This window comes from Phoenix dactylifera, chromosome 14, assembly GCF_051530095.1.
Source record: "Phoenix dactylifera cultivar Ajwa chromosome 14, Ajwa_hap1_PhDact_Kaust_v1.1, whole genome shotgun sequence".
Taxonomy (NCBI): Eukaryota; Viridiplantae; Streptophyta; class Magnoliopsida; order Arecales; family Arecaceae; genus Phoenix; species Phoenix dactylifera.
The window spans coordinates 19,659,047-19,678,188 of record NC_143203.1 but is presented as its reverse complement, the minus strand read 5'-3'; the positions used below and the strand labels follow the sequence as shown (position 1 = coordinate 19,678,188).

At 41.0% G+C, this 19,142-nt stretch overlaps 1 protein-coding gene across 2 annotated transcripts; it reads right to left on the bottom strand.

The window, feature by feature from the left end:
- Window positions 1–2,619: 2,619 nt before the first annotated feature.
- LOC103715086 (ABC transporter C family member 14-like) lies at window positions 2,620–18,902 on the bottom strand. 2 transcript variants are annotated; one of them, XM_088711102.2, is made up of 12 exons: window positions 18,607–18,902; window positions 12,566–14,798; window positions 9,027–9,347; window positions 8,238–8,324; window positions 7,049–7,678; window positions 6,687–6,851; window positions 6,100–6,394; window positions 4,940–5,154; window positions 4,331–4,636; window positions 4,183–4,246; window positions 3,368–3,607; window positions 2,620–3,191 (listed from the first exon to the last, which is right to left on the bottom strand). In XM_088711102.2, exons 2-12 carry the CDS (start codon window positions 14,681–14,683, stop codon window positions 3,091–3,093), a joined length of 4,542 nt encoding a protein of 1,513 aa, XP_088567228.2. In that variant the 5' UTR covers window positions 14,684–14,798; window positions 18,607–18,902; the 3' UTR covers window positions 2,620–3,090. The 2 variants fall into 2 exon arrangements, with proteins under 2 accessions (XP_088567228.2, XP_008800828.4); XM_008802606.6 differs by lacking the exon at window positions 18,607–18,902 and adding an exon at window positions 14,928–15,458.
- Window positions 18,903–19,142: the final 240 nt, after the last annotated feature.

The following is a 19,142-nucleotide window of genomic DNA, read 5'->3' as shown; positions in this document are numbered from 1 at the left end:
CTTTATCAACTGAGTGCAACCTTCGCCACCCTCGTTTAACTGGTCCCCAAGCAGGAGCAGGAGTACTAGATCCTCCAATGTCCTTTGTAAATGACAGCGTAAGTAGATTCAGCCACTAGATCCTCCAATATCCTTTGTAAATGACAGTGTAAGTAGATTCAGCCTGTCTCCTACTTACTGCTTATGAAAGATTAAACAAGAAACATTTTGTTGACAAAAAGCCTGTTTTAGGGGCCTCCTGCTTACTACTTCCGAAAGATTAAACAAGAAACATTCTGTTGACAAAAAGCCTGTTTTAGGCAAGTACAAAACCTTGAATTAGTCTTGTTTTGTAACGGATCATCACACCTAGACCCTACCAAAACAAGCTTCCCAGACCCATAATGCAAACCATGGAATAGGTTATCAAGCCCACACCTACCTATCTCTCTATGTGTATGTACAATGCCTACATTAGAAAAGAAAATGCTTGACATTTTGAGAGCCTAAGTCCCTACGCATGCACAAATTATGGTTTTCTTTTGTTCCATTTTTCATGTTATCACATTCCATGTTTATCCGATTTGAATTGGATATCATACAGTTGAATGGATATCATCCTCCACGCTGATAGTTAAAACTAGATTTTATTACTCTAAAGGTATGTCCATGGCAGACAACTTTACAAGGACAAATTTGCTTTGAATGTTACATAAACAGCTTCCTTTAATATTGATTTTGATATCTTATGGGATCAACCTTCCTAATAACCTGATGGCGTTACTATTTTTTTTTCAATTCTTAGTGGCTTATAATTTCAAGCATTTTAAGGACTTGTAATGGCACAAAACAAAAAGGTTCTAGTGAGGTTTGTAGCATGGTCCAGGTATCCAATATAAAAGACTAAGCAAAAAACGAGAGAAAAAATTATGCACTAGAATCAGTGTCTTTTTTTTTTTCTCCCCACATTGTATTGTACCAAAGGACTTAGACAAAGCTGCCAACTGCCAATCCCCTAGTTAACCAACCACTGCATTTAAATAAAGAAGACTAACATAAATCAGGAGTTCTATAATGGCCGGTTTTCTGAATATGAATCCAATTACCAAAACCTATCTTAGGTTTTGCTAAATTAATTACAAGACATTATCTCCTGTTTCCAAGAGGGGTCAATTTCATCTTGACTCACAACTGACTACGCAAGTACTTGACTGCACCCAGTGACCTTCCGTCACTGAATTAGAAATTCAGGTAGTCCGGTACTAAAGTACAGTGAGTTGCTTGCTAGTCACAGATTGCGGTCTCAAGTCAGAGGGCCAAACTTATACCCATATCTATTCGGAACATCTCTCGACAGTAGAGCATTCCGGAATTGGTCACGTTCGGTGAAATGTACTCCTACACTTCACCTGTGTGGCATACCAGTGTCTCCATACTCCTTGGTTAAGAGGACAACCAACGTATATGTCACACAACAACCTAATCTCGATAATGTTGCCGTCCTAGTAACAACATATCATTTGGTCGCGAACAAGTTTAAGGACTCAAAGATAAATCCTCCTTTATCATAACAAGCATAAACTCCAACACCCTAAGTAACTAGATTACATTTTTGCATCAATATTTGACACAAGCCAGAGCACTATGTTTTTTGTTTTAATGCAAAATCAATTAATAACTTCAAGAATATAGTTTTTCACTAGCATCAAAGTCCAAAACAAATCATGGAAGGATAAAAAGGAAAAAAAAAAAACATAATGACAAAAAAAGTATCAACCAAAACCTTAATCAAAACCAACATGTTCATGTAATATTTTTCGATCTACAGATTCAACATTATTTTTACAAAATAATTAATTTTTTTCGTACGTAAGACAGTAGAATTGGACTATACCCACGTGTTCATGTAAATTGGTTTTAACGTTCTGTTTAAAATATCAAATGTACAAGAAGGCTGCTGTCTCAAAAATTCTGTGCTCTATCTTTTTTTCTTCCTCTAGTAACATTGAGTTATAAGGTTAGGCTATGAGAAAGGTAAATTCAATGGAATAAGAATTTTATTAATAAGGCAGCTAAAATATCCAAGTTCTTGTAAATTGAAGGAACAGAAGAGCATTAACAAGTGCAACACTTCGCAGTGAATAAAGACTTTGGTCTGATTGACCATTAGCAAATTAGAGTTTGTTGTTAGGAGTGTACAAGTTCTGAGGACTGTTGATTGCACATCATATTTTATCAGCTTGGGCAAAGGCATTACATCAAGATACTAAAGGGAGCGTACTAGTTTACTGGAGAGAACTAATGCTTGCTGGAAAAGTTGAAGCCCAGAGAGACTTATTCTGCATTATTTATTCAATTAGATGGAGAGAGAGAGAGAGAGATGGGTCATGACACAAGCATCAAATCTTTTGAGAAAACTTGTGCCTGGCTTTGTTCACATATATTCCATTAACATTTTTGGGTGTTGGAGAACGTACTGGCATAGAAAGTCTAAGAAGCAACGAAGTTGCAGAGATTGATCTCAAGCTTATACCTGCGACCAAAGTGAAGAACCATACATATAAAATCCTACTTGATGTGCACCAAAAGCCTGAAAGTTTCTCTGAAGGGAGACGAGGAACAATTGTTCAGAACAAAAAATTGCTACAGGAGGAGGAGAAATTTTATTTCAAGGTTGGAGCTTATGTACTGCAAAATTTTCTGCTGCCTCACTGCCACTATTACATGGCAAAAACCAGTTACAAAACATAATTCTTCAAAGTTGGAGTTTGACCAAGTGTTTCAGCAGGTGGTTTCCTGAGTCAGAACCACCAGTCAATCACAGCTCAACAAGAGCTATGAAATTGAGTAATGGAGATCGAATAAATGTCATTCACTTATGAAGTATCCTACAACCACCCGATAATGTACCTTTCATCTCTCCACATCGTTGGCTCTTAAATATATATATATATATTCATATGTTCTGCTACTCCAGACAAAATTCTTTCAGGATTCAGCACCATCAACTGCCACCCAGCCTGCGAGTTAGGATTTTAAACATTGATGTTTCTTTTGACCGAGGCAGGCCCATTTCTCCAATTTTTGCAAAATTCTGCTTACTCAAGTGACCTATAAATCAGAAGAGCGGTTGGCATACTCTTGAACCAATGCCCCGAAGAGGGATGGGCGTTCGATCAACTTGGCTGGCTTGTCGAACTCCTTTGCTAGTCCTGGTATGACATTAAAAATCAAGTATTATATCTGTGAGACTGTGATGTACCCAATGCTAAGTATGAGGTCATTGATGAAATGAAGAAAACACTAAATACTACATTAAGTAGTGAGATACAAAAACTACTTTGACTCCATCAAATTCTCTCTTTTTAAGAAAAAAAAAGAACATTACCTGCATCTATAACCAAAACTCTGTCGCAGTCCATGACTGTGGGTATTCTGTGAGCAATGCTGATGATTGTACAAGCTGAAAAGTCTTCTCGAATGATCTTTTGAATCACAGCATCAGTTTGTGAATCCACTGAAGCAGTTGCCTCATCCATGAACAAGATGCGGCTATGTTTCAACATAACCCGTCCAAGACAGAGAAGCTGCCTCTGTCCCACACTCCAATTCTCTCCATTGTCAACCACTGAGAATGTCAATTAAGAAATGCATAAGCTACGGAAAAGGGAATATCATAAAGGATAGAGCGAGCCAGAGATCGTGAACGTCCAACAATAACTAAATGAACGAGCTGGTTTCTTCTTCTTTTTCAAGCTTCTTTCTGTGTTTTTTTTAATAAAAAGCCTTACTACATGGACCTAGCTCTGCACCAGATCACAGTATTCCATATTCCATTAAATGGTACTTCCCAGTGTTTAGTTTCATCAAGTTCTACACAGCCAACTTAGAACCACATTTCTTGACATATGTTATTCCAATATTGATCTATTTAACTGTGATTATACTGCTGAATTGTATAAAAACTGGGAATTCTGAGCCTTAACAAGACATAAGACAGGCACTACAGCATTCTCAAATCACAATCACTCCAAGTGCAACCTTTGCTTGACCCTTGAAACAATTTTTTCTTCTTTTCCTTTTTTTTGAGAAAAAAATGGAAGCAACCCTCTAATATTAACAAGTAGAAGAAGCCAAAAGGAAAAGCAAAGAATATTTGGTTTGCCAAGCAATAAACCAACTAAGAAAAGAGAAAGAGGATACCCAGTGCATCAAGCTTCTCAGTTTTTGAAGTAACAGCATCTTTGAGCTGGCAACGCTCAAGGGCCTGTAAAGAAGCAAATTTGGAGACAACTGTCAACTAAACAAATACTGCCAACAACATTTGTTTGGATTTTATACTAACTAATACCTGCCATATCTCATCATCTGAATACATTCCAATTGGGTCAACGTTGCTTCGAACTGTTCCTTCAAACAGAACTGGTTCTTGAGGAATAATACCAAAGCGTGACCTGAGATCATGAAGACCCAAAGTACAAATGTCTACTCCATCTATGATTATTTGCCCCCCAGAAGGCTCTACTATTCTGAAAAGAGTTTGTATCAATGTTGACTTGCCACTCCCAGTCCTTCCCACAACTCCTATTTTCTCTCCTCCATGGATGCTAATTGTAATGCCTTTAAGAACTAAAGGAGTGTTTGGTCGATATCTAACCTGCACAAGCAGAAGGCATAACTCAATTTAGCACAACTCTCCCATATGCCAAGATATAAATTGTAAAACAACGATAAAAAGTAGGAACAAGGTTTCAAAGATAAAACTACATGCAGCCTCATAGGCTTTGGTTATCTGGATCTTCGACTAACAACACTAATTCAACAACTTTTAAGTATTTTACGAAGTAATTGAAGACTAGAACTGACACTCTATAAAAAAACATATTAACTTCAAAAACCACTTGAAAGTTTCATAAAGTTTTGGTTTAACTGCACGAGTAAAAGAAAGTTTTCCGGTAACCTTTAAATCCTTGATAATGACATCTCCTCTGGTTGGCCAATTCGGTGATGGAAGACAATCTTTGATCTCCCAAGCTGCCTCCGAAGGAATATTGCAGAACTGTTTTATCCTTTCTACTGAAACCATCCTATTCTCTATAAAGCAACTAATCCATATGGTCCAAAACACAACAGAGTTGAGAGAGAGACCATAAGAGAGAGATAGACCAACATACTCTGCAACACGGAAACAAACATTAATTCCTGCATATTTCATGGTAGCTCATAATAATTGTTCTTTAGAATATGAATGTATGAGGTGCATTGTGAGGAGACAACAGGCCTTTAAATCCTTGACCTTAAAAGTAAAACAATAATGCATGATTTTTTTTCTTCTACTAATCAACATACTGACAAAAGTTGCATAGCAGAATTTTCATGTCTCAAGAGATAACCTTATTTTAGATTTCTGTAGTAAACTAATGAACAAATTTTCTTCTATCAAACCTTCTCATCTTCCCTAAACTCTTTCCATATCTAAGGAAATTCTGGAGGTTTGCTCCATGGTTGCATGAGCTCAAACTGTAAATTAGGTGCACTCCCTACCCACCAACTTGTCTTCTAGGTCTCATGACAGGCCCCTCCCTTGCCTTCAATTGCTTCACGAAAGAGTTGACATCAGGAGAGCAGGTCAATCAGTTCTTCCGTGCAATGTTTTGACTACAAGCTGTTCTCATGGTTGACCCTATATTAATGGGAAATGAATTGGAGGTTGGTGATGATGAGATTCTTATATTAAGTCATCCAAACACAAACTTTGGGCAATGACACTAAAAAATTCCTAAAACTCGATATCTGATACCATCTTATTTGGTATGTACTATGCTATTTTAACATGAATTTTAGACATTCAATGCTGTAATGGAACGGAAGATGATGCATCTGAGGATTTTCAGATTTCGCTGGACCGATGTTAGGTGTACATGATATGGAGGTCTTGCAGCTACCCAAAGAACCTAAATCGATTTATTCTGCAACCACCCCCACCCCAACATGTTCATTTAACGACTATCTCAGCATCTTATGATTTATATAGACAAATAGTCAAATGTGCTTGCATTTTAAAGACCATTAACATGAAAATGGTCGATACTAGTGATACCAGTGACTTCATATAGATACCTGGTTTTATAAAACTGCTAGGCAGCATGACCATGAGCAAAGCAGCGATACAGAGAAGAAAACTTCCTATCAATTCTAGCCGGAATCCCAGCCACTCATTGGAACCATTGTTGTGAAAATCCATGCGTAAGCTTGAATTGACTCTGTCCAAATTTTCCTGGAAAAACCTTTCCTCCTTTCTGAAGCACCGGATTGTCATGACGCCCTGAATGGTCTCTGAGAAGTGATGGATAACCGGTGCCTTTGTGATTGAGTCAAGACGAGTTAACTCCCGAGACGTTGCTATATAATACCCCTGCAGCCAAGACAGCAAAGAGAGAGTTGAAGGCTAAGGATCTTATTTAATTCTGCTTTGTCTTTCTTAGATTCATTGCCACGGTCGTAAACTACAGTAATCATACTTTAGCTTTCTCCTTAGGTGAGTACATCTCATCCTGGAGAAAAATATCTTTTTTTTTTAAAGAAAAGTCTGAAAGATAAATAATTAGCTCTCAAACAACATGCATATAAAAAGCATGACTTTGTTTTGACATGAAATATGGGAACCATGAGGGCATGAATTATTCGTTTTGATGACTGAAACATACCCGGTACCAGATGTTCAGCCATGCCAGTGGAAGTACGGCTATGGCTGTTTGCCAGGCAACCTGACACGTAACTATGATGATGCCAAGCACTGTGATGTACATTGAAACAGTTAATCCTACAAAGAAAGGAAGAAAAAGATCGATGTTGGTTTGATCGGATGATGCCTGGAAAAAAATAGATAAGTCACAAAAGTCAGATCAATCCTCATGAATAGCCAACATCCAGAATCATAAGAAGAAGAAGAAGGACCCGAAAGCATGAACCGACTGGAAATATTGTACTTAAATCATCTGGATATTATACAGATCAAGACACCAGGCATGTGTAAAATAAAACCAATATCAAAGAAAGCGAGACCTACCCTGGTAAGAATTCTTCCAGAAGGGGTAGTGTCAAAGAATGACATTGGTGCATGCAGGATACTGTTAAGAATCTGCTTGAAAAAGATCTGGGCAGTGATGAGCCCCAAGTATGATACAAGAAAGGACCTGGCTGCGACGAAGACAACTGAAACTGCTGCTATAGTCACATAAACTTGAATGAATAAGGAAGGGTGGAATGAAGCTGTATTCTCCTCGGAAGTTTCATATGCCAACCAGTAGTCACTTGCCATTAACGATCCTTGCCACACAATTGAAACCGCCAACACTGCCACCACCCCCCACCAACCCCAAGCCTCAGTGATGTATAACTTGTACACACGCCAGCTGACATGACCACTCTCCCTTTCCTCCTCCTTTATCAGTTTAGAAGTGCCCTTTTCTGTATTTGGAGAGATTGCAGAACCACTCTCCCCATTAGACTTCTCCAGATTTGTGGCAGGTTTTTCTGATGGTCTCGAGTGATGCTCTGTGTGTACACTAGTAGAGCCACTCTGTTCAACAAGCTCCATAGAACTGTCATGAGCAGCAACAAGTGCTGCGAAATCTGAGCCCGACTCTAGTAATTCATTGTATTTTCCAGATTGTACAATTGCGCCATCTCGCATGACCTTTTTTTTGATTATGGGGAGAGGAGAAAAAAAAATATTTAGCCAATTGCCAAGAACTCATCAATATTGAGGAACGATCAGCTAATTTAGAGAAGTAATATGACAAAATTGTAAAGTTTATAAGGAGAATGCTTACGAAAAACATTTATAGCAGACCGAATATATAAAATAGGAAAAAGATCTACTGACAGTCTGACACCTTTTTTGTAACAACACAGGAATACTCTCATCATGTTGACAACTAGTATGTATGAGGAACCAAGCAAAGAGGGAAAAAATACAAGAAAAATAGTAGCTAGAACTTCAACATAGGAAACAAATGAAGACGGATTCATGACAATTTTATCTTAAGATATCATTACTAACTAATCATTTTTTGAAAAAAAAAGATGTTACTAGCTAATTTAAAGCAGCAACAGAAAAAGGCAAATGATGAAGCAAACATCATTTGTCAATTTCTACACAAATTCCCAATGAGAAATTATACAGCATCTGAAACTATTCTCCTCACCTCAAATTTGACATTCAAGAGTACTCAAGAAAGGAAAATAGCACTTACTAATATGAGGTCAGCATTATGCAGGAAGTCTACTTGGTGTGTTACGAGCACAATAGTCTTCTCCTTGAGCGCACCCCTTACACATTCCTACAACAATAAGATAAAAGTTATGATTCTACTTCTAAAATAGTCTATGGAACAGTACTTATGACATATTAACGAGTTTTTGGAAAAAAGATTTATATTAACAAGAAAGCATGCGTTTCGATTCACTCATAAATTGACATATCCTCTGCATACAATGGGAAAGCCCCAGAGGCCAACAAGCATGTTGGGCCTCTCCAAACTCTCCAAATCTAATGCCATGGATTAAAAGAGAGAGGAGGAGAGGGGGGGGGGGGGGGGGTTCATCTTCTTCCACATAAAAGGGAACCAACAGTTGTTGGATCATAGTTTTTGGTTGCTGACCAGATTTTCTCTCGAACGGGACTTTCTTGCACGTGCATTGCATATGATAGACTCTAGTGTTAATAATTGGAAAGCAATTTGTTCTTCGACAAAAAAACAGCAAAAAAGAACAGAATTGATAGATAATGGAATAGACTCAAGGAGAAAAAGTGAATGGGGAGTCCCCTTGTGTCCACATACAAAAGGGAGGGTCAAACCATCAAGCTCAATTATCACTTTTGCAATTGGAGCTCACCATGTTTAAGTGTTTAAGGAGGGGAAATCAATATAATATAATTATATGTAACTTGTCTTTGATCTCCTTAAACTTTCACCTACAAACATAGGCCACAATAATGTAAGTTACCATCAAGAGACTAACACCAGAAGAGAAACAGTCACCTTGAAGATCTCTGATCCAGTGTGAGCATCGACAGCACTGAAGACATCATCAAGGAGGTAGATATCACAATCCTGATAAACAGCCCTGGCAAGCTGTATACGTTGCTTTTGTCCACCGCTGAGATTGATCCCTCTCTCCCCAATCTCAGTCTGGTCCCCAAACTCCATCATTTCCAAGTCCTTCTCCAAGCAACAAACCCGGATGACTTCCTTGTATTTTTCCCGATTCATTGGTTGTCCAAACAAGATGTTGTCTTGAATGGTTCCATTTTGGATCCATGCCGTCTGTGATACGTAGGCCGTGCTCCCACAAACGTTGACCTGCCACCATAATATTGAATGAGAATCAGACTGAAGGTTAGCCAAAGGAATTTAACTGCAGTTATGATACAACAGTGGTGGTGTTAGTGATGATGACAGTTAAATCGAGTCTAGATCCTCAACTCCTTGTTTGTTAGAACTTGTTTAAATTATAAATTTTATAATTTATAGTTACCGATAAATTTTATAAAAGTAGGGAAATATACCTCTTTGATACAAAGCTTACAGTGTTGTAAAGAAAAGACAAGGTGAAACACAGAAATGATAACTGATGATGATAGTATTGAGCTCACCAATTTCAACTGATTCAACAAAATTTAAAGGGACAAGGTACATGTACATCTAACACCCAGTGGGGTTTTCAAAACAAATAACTTTGTAAAACAAACTCCATTTAAACACAATTAGACATGACTTCCTTGTCTTTAAATTCCATAACAATCTAAAAACATGAAGTATTGTGATAATAAAAACTGTACTTTATAACCCTTAAACTAGATGGTAGCTGCTAATATCCCTTAATATTGGTAATGGCTTCTGTAATAAAGAAAAATTGAGAAGTGAAAGGCAAGGAAACAATTCTTTTCTAGTTGATGGTAACACTACTGTTACAGCATTGCTGATCTAATAATACATGAACACATTAAAAAGCTTATTTACCATAGGAGCTGTTTGGTTGATGGGTTTTATTAAAACGATATACAAAAGCTCAAAATGAACAAGTTTTATAAAAATAAATGTTTGGTTGTTTTCCATAAGATCTATTTTGTCAAAATAGATGAGTCATAAAACCTGAAAAATGAGTTTTATGAAAAACAAGTCTTCATTTATTTTCATCAAATTTATTTTACAAAGAATCATGTTTTACAGATGGCTATTTTCTATATTTAAGATTTATTATCTTGATAACAAGCAATAAACATATACATGAGTAAATACCTCACTCACTGAACCATGAACACGTGATTTGTCCAGATGAAGCCGACATAGTATACTTCTGATTGACATTTTTATTATGAACGAAAAACTCAACTCCACGGTTAAATCCATCTGTCTAATAAATACAAACAACAATTCACTGGATGGGAATGAAAGAGGAGCATTAATGCAAATTCTATTTGCCCAGATTGGCAACTCAATTGGTTTTTGAGGCACACCATAGAAACAATACAGGGAAAATATGATGCAAGGTGAATATTCTCTATGGGTATTGATATGAGCTCACCGTCTTGAGTTTGTCAATCCTAAACAACTGTTTAGAGCATAGTAATTAACACAATTGCCAACATATCGGCAATATTGTCATATAATCCATGATTCTTTCCTTTTTTTGCCCCTTAACTATTCTCAGGTCATCAAGTAATCAAAAATTCTTTATTTACTCATGAAGTTTTGAAGGAACACACATAAACTACAAACTAATTAATGTTTACTGGTGTGGCCTTATTACTGCTTGTTTTGTTTATTGATAACATCATTTTTTAACAATTTTACTCTAATTTTTTAGTTTTAAAAATTTCAACATTTTTCAAACTCTCTATCAAATCACCATATTTTTTTCCCCAATCTCAAGTCTGATCTTATGTACAAGTCTAGCCATGATAAAATCTCGTTCGGTCAGTATCGCCGCAAACTTTTTGCCATGAATACTGCACTTTCTCGCTGTCCAGCATGTATGTACGTACGTAAAAGAAGTCTAGCCATGATAAAAGAAGTTTGAATGAGTGGAGTACTTTTTAATTTTTTTTAAAGAAAGTAGCCTACTTTTTCGCTGTCCTGCAGTAGCATAAAAGGCTGTACATATGAGCACATGTACAAACATGAAACATGCAATCTCTCTCATGCCACGTCCTTTACCCTGTTCCTTTCACAGATTCACCGCTCACCTCTCTCTCTCTCTCTCTCTCTCTCTCTCTCTCTCTCTCTCTCTCTCTCTCTCTCTCTCTCTCTGCTTGCTGGACAGGAAGGGACAAACCCATCCTCACATAGCTGCCCCCATTGACCCTCCCACCACGCCAACAAAATATTCGATGTGCGCAGAATGAACGTATGTTGGACACTCCGGCAGATTTTATCATACCCTCCCCTCCCCTCCCTTAGGCCGGCTCAATGACCTCTCTGGGCTCCGGCACGAACCCTCCGTGTGAGTATGTCACACCTGGCACCACCGAGACTACTAGTGGATCAGTAATCCTTCCAAACCTCGTATCAAAGCAGAAAGTATCTGGTCTCCTCAATTTAATCGATGCTCGCATGTTTCGAACTCGAAACTACTTGGTTGGAAGTAAGATTCGTTTTGATGAGCTACTAGCTCAGTAGCTTCACCGCTCACCTTTTAGCAATATTTTTATAAAAAGAGAAAAAAAAGAGCACACATAGTGCCAAAACTTATGTCCTTTCTTCTCCGCAAAATGCAAACAAAGTTCCCAGCTTCCATGCATGATGAATAAAGATATCCATGATACCTATACAATTATTTTTATGCGTTTGTCGGCATGGGCCGTTCATGCTGCTACCTAACCGCAAAATAATTTTTTATTTTTTTGTTTTTTTTGTTCAGTCGGCCAGGGTCCGCTTATGGACGCACCGAACCATTTAAAAAGGAGACAAAAAGCCGGCAAACAGAGAGGCGCGTCAACACCGGCATGTGAGAGGGCGTAGCTTCCTATGGTACGATTTTATTAATTAAACCGCCTGCGCCGTTTTGCTAACGGCACGTGCGCACGCAGCATTTAGTTCACGTGACAATGCCCGGTTCCTCCCAGTTTCTCGTCACTGACATGTGACATACTCCTGCGTGGACCCCACCACCCACGTGGCTCGTTTCAACGTGACACGACGCACGGCATTTACTTCACGTGACACCGCGCGCCGATCGCTATGAGGCCCGTGGGTTTCCCACGGAGTACTTGCACGTGCTTCCCTAATTTTTCTTGCGTCGTTCACTGTCTTAATTAAATAACAAAATCCCGGTACAACCCCCCCTCGTAGAGCTACAAGACACAACGCTCAAATGCTCCACGGAAGAAGAAACTGGTACGATATCACCTGAAGTGTCGTTGTACCGGACATTCTCTCACGCTATAATGCCCGTTATAATGACCTTCTATCATAGCGGGATGATTTGGGTGCATGAAATGAACGGCCAGATATGCATCAAAGTGAGAGAGTGGGGAAATTAAAAAAAAAAACAGAGAGAGAGGGGGGTAAGCGTGTACCTTGCCGGAGATCTTGTGCATCTCTCCGAGAAGGCAGGAAAGGAAAGACGACTTCCCGGATCCGACGGTTCCCACCACGGCCGCGAGCGCGCCGCGGCGGATCGCGACGTCGATCCCCTTCAGCGCGGCGTCAGCGTCCTCCGCCTCGTCGTCCCAGGCGAACACCCCATTTCGCACCTCGATGGCGAGGCCGTCCCCGTGATCATCATCACCGCCGTGCAGGCGCTGGACCGCGCCGTCCTCCAGCTCGCCGCTGGTCATGTACGCGTCGAGGCGTTCCAGAGAGATTATCGCCTGGGAGGCCGAGATGAGGGCCTGCGGGAAGTTCCGCATCGGCTCCTGGAGGATCCTAAAGAAGGAGGTGGCGGTGAAGACCAGGCCGGCGTCCAGCGGCACCCCGACCGCCACGCAGGTGCCGAACACGAGCGCCCCGACCAGCACCGGCGCGCTCCACAGCACGATGATGTTCCCGGAGATGGAGTACATGAACTTGGCCAGCCAGCCGTACTCCCCTTCCCGGAATTGCTTGATCCGCCGCTCGAAATGCTGCTCCCAGGCCTGGAACTTGATGACGCGCATGTAATTTAGCATCTCGTTGGTGGCCTTCATGCGCTTGTCGCGCATGCCCATGAGGGAGAACTGGTAGCGGTTGTTGCGGCGGGTGCCGAGGACGACGAAGAGGATCACGCCGGCGATGCCGACTACGGCGGAGGTGACGGAGGGGCCGAGGTAGACGTAGAGGAGGCCGAGGGCGGTGCCGACCTGGAGGGGCATGAGCCAGATGTAGTGGATCTGGAGCATCATGTCGGCGAGCTGCTGGGCGTCGACCGCCATGTAGTTCACGATCATGCCGAGGCCGTGGGACTGGCGGGCGGAGCAGGAGAGGCGGAGGCCCTTGTTGTAGAGGGCGGTGATGAGGGTGGAGCGGAGGAGCATGCCCAGCTTGGCGGAGTGGAAGTTGTACTGGTGGGAGGCCAGGACCTCCACGAGCTTGGCGGCGAGTAGGGTGGCGCAGAGGTAGTAGCCCTCGGAGAGGGAGGACCGGCGGCCGGAGGTGTAGTCCACGAAGCGGTTGATAAGGGTGGGGCCGATGTACATGACGACCAGGCGGACGACGGAGAGGGCGGCGGTGAACAGGAGGTTGGGCCAGAAGCAGAGGATGAGGGTGGTCCGGACGGGGTGGGCCGACCGGACCGCCGGCCGGGGCCACTTGGACTGGAACAGCTCGTACATCCGCTCCGCCCGGTGGTCCAGCGCCAGGGACGGAACGTCGTCCAGATTCAGCGGCGACCGGTAACCCTTCGAGATCAGAGGGTTCATCCAGCTCCACGTGGCGCGGGAGAGGAGCGAGGCGGTGGCGTAGGGGGTGACGTTGGGTTTCCGGTCGTTGAGGCCGGAGTCGGACCGGGACGGCGGCTCGTCCGCGGCGGGGAGGTTCTGGACGGAAACGCCGGTGGAGCCGGAGACGGCGAGGAAGAGGAGGGGGAGGGAGATGACGAGGGCGATGAGGGAGAGGACGTCATCGGGGAAGATCGGGGCGGCGGCGTCGAAGCGGAAGATGGCGGAGGCGGAGAGGAGGGCGGTGAGGATGACTCCGGCGATCCAGTAGGTCCGGAGGGTGGCCGGGTGGGTAACGGCCCGGAAGCGCTTCTCGTGGGCGATGAGCGCGGCGGCAGCAGTGTGACAGAGGAATTGGAGGAGGACGAAGGCTGCCTCGGCGAGCTGCCACTGGGATCGGGGGAGGCGGGTGAGGGCAAGGACGAGGAGTACGGCGTATGAGGCGGCGAAGAGGGAGGAGATCGCGAGGGCGAGTTTGAACCGGAGGTCAGTCCGGATAACGACCCGGGACGCGGCCAGCAGAGGCTTACGCGAGTCAGAGTCCGGTTCTCCGCCGCCTCCACGGCGGCGGAGGAAGCGGGAGCAGAGCTTGTGGAGGGCGAAGGCGAGTAAGAGGAGTAGGAAAACGGCGTCGACGGCGGAGAAGAGAAGGCGCTGCGGGCACGGGGAGAGGAAAATGAAGCGGAGCCATTGGAGAGGCTGATGGATCGAGGAGGAGGGCTTGCACGTGAGAGAGTTGAACCAAGAAGAGGAAGAGGAGGAAGAAGAAGAAGAAGCCATTGTGCTGGTGGCTTATTTCCTTATTCTTGCTGTTCAAAAATTATGAATGAAATAAATAAAGGAGATAGAGTTTCCTATGCTTCCCCTGCTTCAGCTATCTCTTCCTCCCTGCTTCCTGTGAGAAAACAAAAGACATGGTGAGGGAGTGCAACTAAAGAGTCTCGCATAATTGGGGTCGGAGATGATTTGAAGCAGTATAATATTTTGTTTTCATAGTGAGAACTGGGAAGGGGTGGGTGTGTACTTTTGTAACTATATGATTGCCCTTCAAAAGAAAGGGAAGGGGGAGAGGGAAAAGAAGGAGAGCTTTTTCGGTGCATGGGGTTCCGGGAATCTGCGAGTCTATCTGCCGTTTTAAAGATTGCGTTCAATCTTGATAAGCAAGAGGAGAGGGAGAGAGAGAGCGTGTGACGCGGTTCCTTCGGGATTCGGAATACCAAACGCTTGGGGAAGGAAACTGTGTAGATACTGGATAGAATAACATAACAAATAGTTGCTCGAGCGAAGAGTTTGTCGTCTTGGACGTATGAAAAGAAAAGCCGAGTACGAAGATGTATAGCTGGAAACCTTAAGACGTGAGGCCATTGTGAGCCATCATTTGGTTCGCCGGTGCTGAAATAATGCTGGAGTAACGTACTCATATGTAAAAAATGCTATCACGTTAGTAGATATGAATATATTGTCTACCTATATTAGACATTTTTTTTTAGAAAAGAGATCAATGAGGACCGCTACATAGGTGGGGTTAATTCCCCTCCCTCCTCTCTCCTTTTGCCTAAGCAAAAAAAAAAAAAAATCTAAATTAACATTATGGCATATTTATACCCCACTAAAGGCAACTATGCATATATATTTACTTATTTTGTAAGAAAGAGGGGAAAGCCTCATGGAGTTCATGGAGACGTGTAAAATGTAGCTTCCATGTCAAACTATCTGTTATAAATTCACAAAAATACAATGCGACTAAGAAAATTTTTTGTATGTCATACTTGTTACCTGATTTAGATGCCAAATAGTGAGATAAATGTGAATTGTTAGATCTTTTAGGTACCCCCATCATGACATTCTCCACTAGATTAAAGAAAGTGACCTGCATATGTTGCAGCGTTGTCATTTATTATTGAATTTAATTCATACTTAAATTTTTTATGTAAATGGAATTATAGCCACAAATGTCGAGGGTTTCTTTCGTAGAATCGCGGCCATCATGGACAATAATTGTGGATGAATGTTTTTTTTTTTAGCCACAACCGTGGAATGTTTCTTTTATAGAATCTCGATCAATTTGGACAGTAATCGTGGATAATTTTTTTTTTAAATGTACATTATGTGAAGGCATGCGTCGGTTCATTCGACGGCCTCATACCTCGCCCAAAATAGCTAATCGCACATATTTTGCAAGTGACCAATAGTGGAAGACTCCCATTAGGAGTCTTCTTCTTCTGCAATGACTCTGGGATGAAGCTGGAGTTCTAGGATCGTCGAGATCCTAGGGCTCCTCTATAAAACGGCATCCCTTTCCTTTAGGACTCTCTATTGAAGAGCATCACACCTCTTCTTCTTTTTTTCTCCCTCTTTCCCCCTACTTTGTCTATTTACTCTCATTGTGCCCGTTGGGAATTGAGGCCGAGGACACTGCTGGAGCCAAGGCAAAGCTTCGGCCTTCCTTCTCATTGCTTTCTCTTCTCCCTACGACCTTAAACCACCAGCACCGGCAGAGAAATTGGCAAGAAATTAACCAAACTCCAATTTTTCTTTTTTTTGGCCATCGACGTCACCGCCTTTTGACACTGAACCGCTAGATGAGTCCTCCGGCCTCCCTATGGCCCTTTCTAGCGAAACTATGGCCACCGATGAGCGGCCAATGGCTAAAAACGAGAAAAATCTTCATATTTCTTTATTTTTCTGAACTTTTCCTTTGATTTCTTGCCAGTCGGTTGCCACTACCGGCCGCTCTCCACTGTCCGTCATTCGAAGCCGCCGACACTGTCATTCGACCAACCATCCCATATTTCTTATTATTTTTAATTCTATTCAAGTCATCGAACAGAAATTAATTTTGTTTTTAATATTTTAAATAAGTTTAGCTGATTCACCTAGTAAATTTTTAAAGTTCAAAATAAAAGTAGTAAATAAACCTTATGCTCCTTATTAATTTTCAAACTATCATATATTTTTTATATATTATGGTTTGTCATTAATGATATTATATTTTCTTAAAATAAAGGATCAGCATATGCATTATGAAAATTATGTCTTATTATAAAAAGTGATTCCGTAAATATTCTTAATAAAAATAGCATGTATATGAAGCACTAATTGTATCATGTCTTTTAGTATTTTTCCAACTACTTATATATATGTTCGAAAAAAAAAATATGAATATTTCAATGGCTCTCAAATAGCTATGTTGGATCTCTAGAATTGGAGAAGATCGACATCCGGAACTAATTCCATACAAACACAGGCTTTGCTAACGGATATAAAGTTGGCATACGAAATATGATACTTTGTTGATTATGAACACAAGCCCTATTACGGTATAAAGTAATCTTAGCATGAATATCTGTGAACGATATTTTGAACTATGATATGACTAAATGCTAAAAAAAGATTTATGATTTTTATTTGCACACATACTTGGAGCTATATTTATGAAATATTGATTATTTATGCATGCATGATTAGCTTTATAACTTGTTTTTATCATATCATACTTTAGAATATTTTATTTTGTAATATTTATTATTGTCTTTAAATGATACCTTGTTCATAGAAAAGTTTATGCTTGATCCAGTAAGGTAATATAAATTTTACTTACTAAGCTGTGTAGTTTATATCCTTTTATTTTTTGTCTCTTTTCAGATGATTAAGGTTACTAGAAATGAAAGATGGCCTAACTTCGAGTTCGTGCTATCAAGCTTGGCGATTTTCTAGTAAAATTTTAGTTCTTTAATTGATTATAAAATTTGTAGTTGATGATTTTTTTAATTTCGAGGTTATGAATTTTGATATTCAAATTTGGATTTAGTCGCTCTAAATTAGCTCGTATTTATTTATTTAATGGATGATGAATTTGGATCTTTTAGTTATATTTTATTTGAAATAGAATTGTATACAGATTATAATTGCTGGTTTTGTGTTATCATGGGTGGTAGCTCTCGATAGCATCGCCGTTTTATATCTTGTATTTGGAGCGTGACACGTTGGTCTTGTCCCTAAACCGACTCACATATAATAATTTTAGAAAGTATTTTTTCCACTAGTAGTGTTTTCTATACAAAACTATCATCTAAATAGTATTCAAAATAAGAATTGGGTGACAAAGAAGGTTCACTAAAGAAATCACTTAGCTTTTGTTTTCCCAAAAAGAGCCTATCATGTATTTTACGCAACAACTACACCTCTACTTTTATATAGATATCCAGGTTTATTTTGGGCCATGTATATTTATCGACAATGGATGCACACAACACAGTTTGTGCATACTTTAAAAATACTCTAATAATTATTGATGGGGTAGTGATTAAACTAACGACATTACTTTCTAGCTACTCTCTCTCCCTCTCTCATGTATCCAAACCAACCACCATATGCTAATTAATGTCATCACCCAAATATAGTGATCCTATATAATAAATTAGTGTTAGTTTCGGCATCAATCTGAATCGACGTATGCTATAATTATTTTTAGTTTGTCTAGATCTGATACTATTAGTAACAACTTAAGACCTCGTCCAAAAACATCAATCAAAATATATTGTTTGAGTTCACGATATACGCAATGCATAACCAAGTTTGGTAATCGGATGGCCAAAACATATCTAATTTCAATAAAATGGAATAAATTAATTGATAAATTTCAAAAGTTTGATTTTTTTTGAAGAATTTAACAATAGTCTTTCTTAATTGGAGACACTTACCTTGAAGGAAACGCAGTGTAAGAATTCTCGATTGGATCCAGCACTCCACGACCGAATCCACAGGCGAATCAAAATCGACGGCGAGCTCTCCGATGCGTCCGCGTCTCAGAGATTCTCTCCCTCCATTTTCCCGGCTGCCGGATCGGATCGGAACTCACCGGCGGCGAGGGAGCGATCCGCTGGCCGACAAGAAGCCGCCTTCGAAGAAAGGAGATGATAAAAAAAAACAGAGAGGGGGCGCGGGCGAAGGCTCCCCCGCCTCAAGCCAGTTGGACTCTCGAGATCCGGTCACGTGCAGGTAAGATTACCGCTCGCGAAAGGAGGTGTGAAAGCCATGAAGATTTTGGGGCGTGGCGGTGTCGCGACAGCGATGATTCGATTGGGATTTGGGCGGTAGACCTGAGATCTCCTTCATCTAGATCCCTGGTGGGACCTCAAGTCAACGGCTGCGATGGATGATCGTGTTTTAATCTGGGCCGTTGAATCGTGGAACCAGACGTAAGGGGTGATGTCACGAGGGATCCACGCGGCAAGGA

Coding starts and splice junctions, on each gene's coding strand:
- LOC103715086 (XM_088711102.2), bottom strand. CDS start 14,683: ATGGCTTCTTCTTCTTCTTCCTCCTCTTCCTCTTCTTGGTTCAACTCT. Junction 9,348..12,565: donor TGCACAAGATCTCCGGCAAG/GTACACGCTTAC, acceptor TTATGGTGGCAG/GTCAACGTTTGTGGGAGCAC. Junction 3,608..4,182: donor TGAGAAGCTTGATGCACTGG/GTATCCTCTTTC, acceptor TGACATTCTCAG/TGGTTGACAATGGAGAGAAT.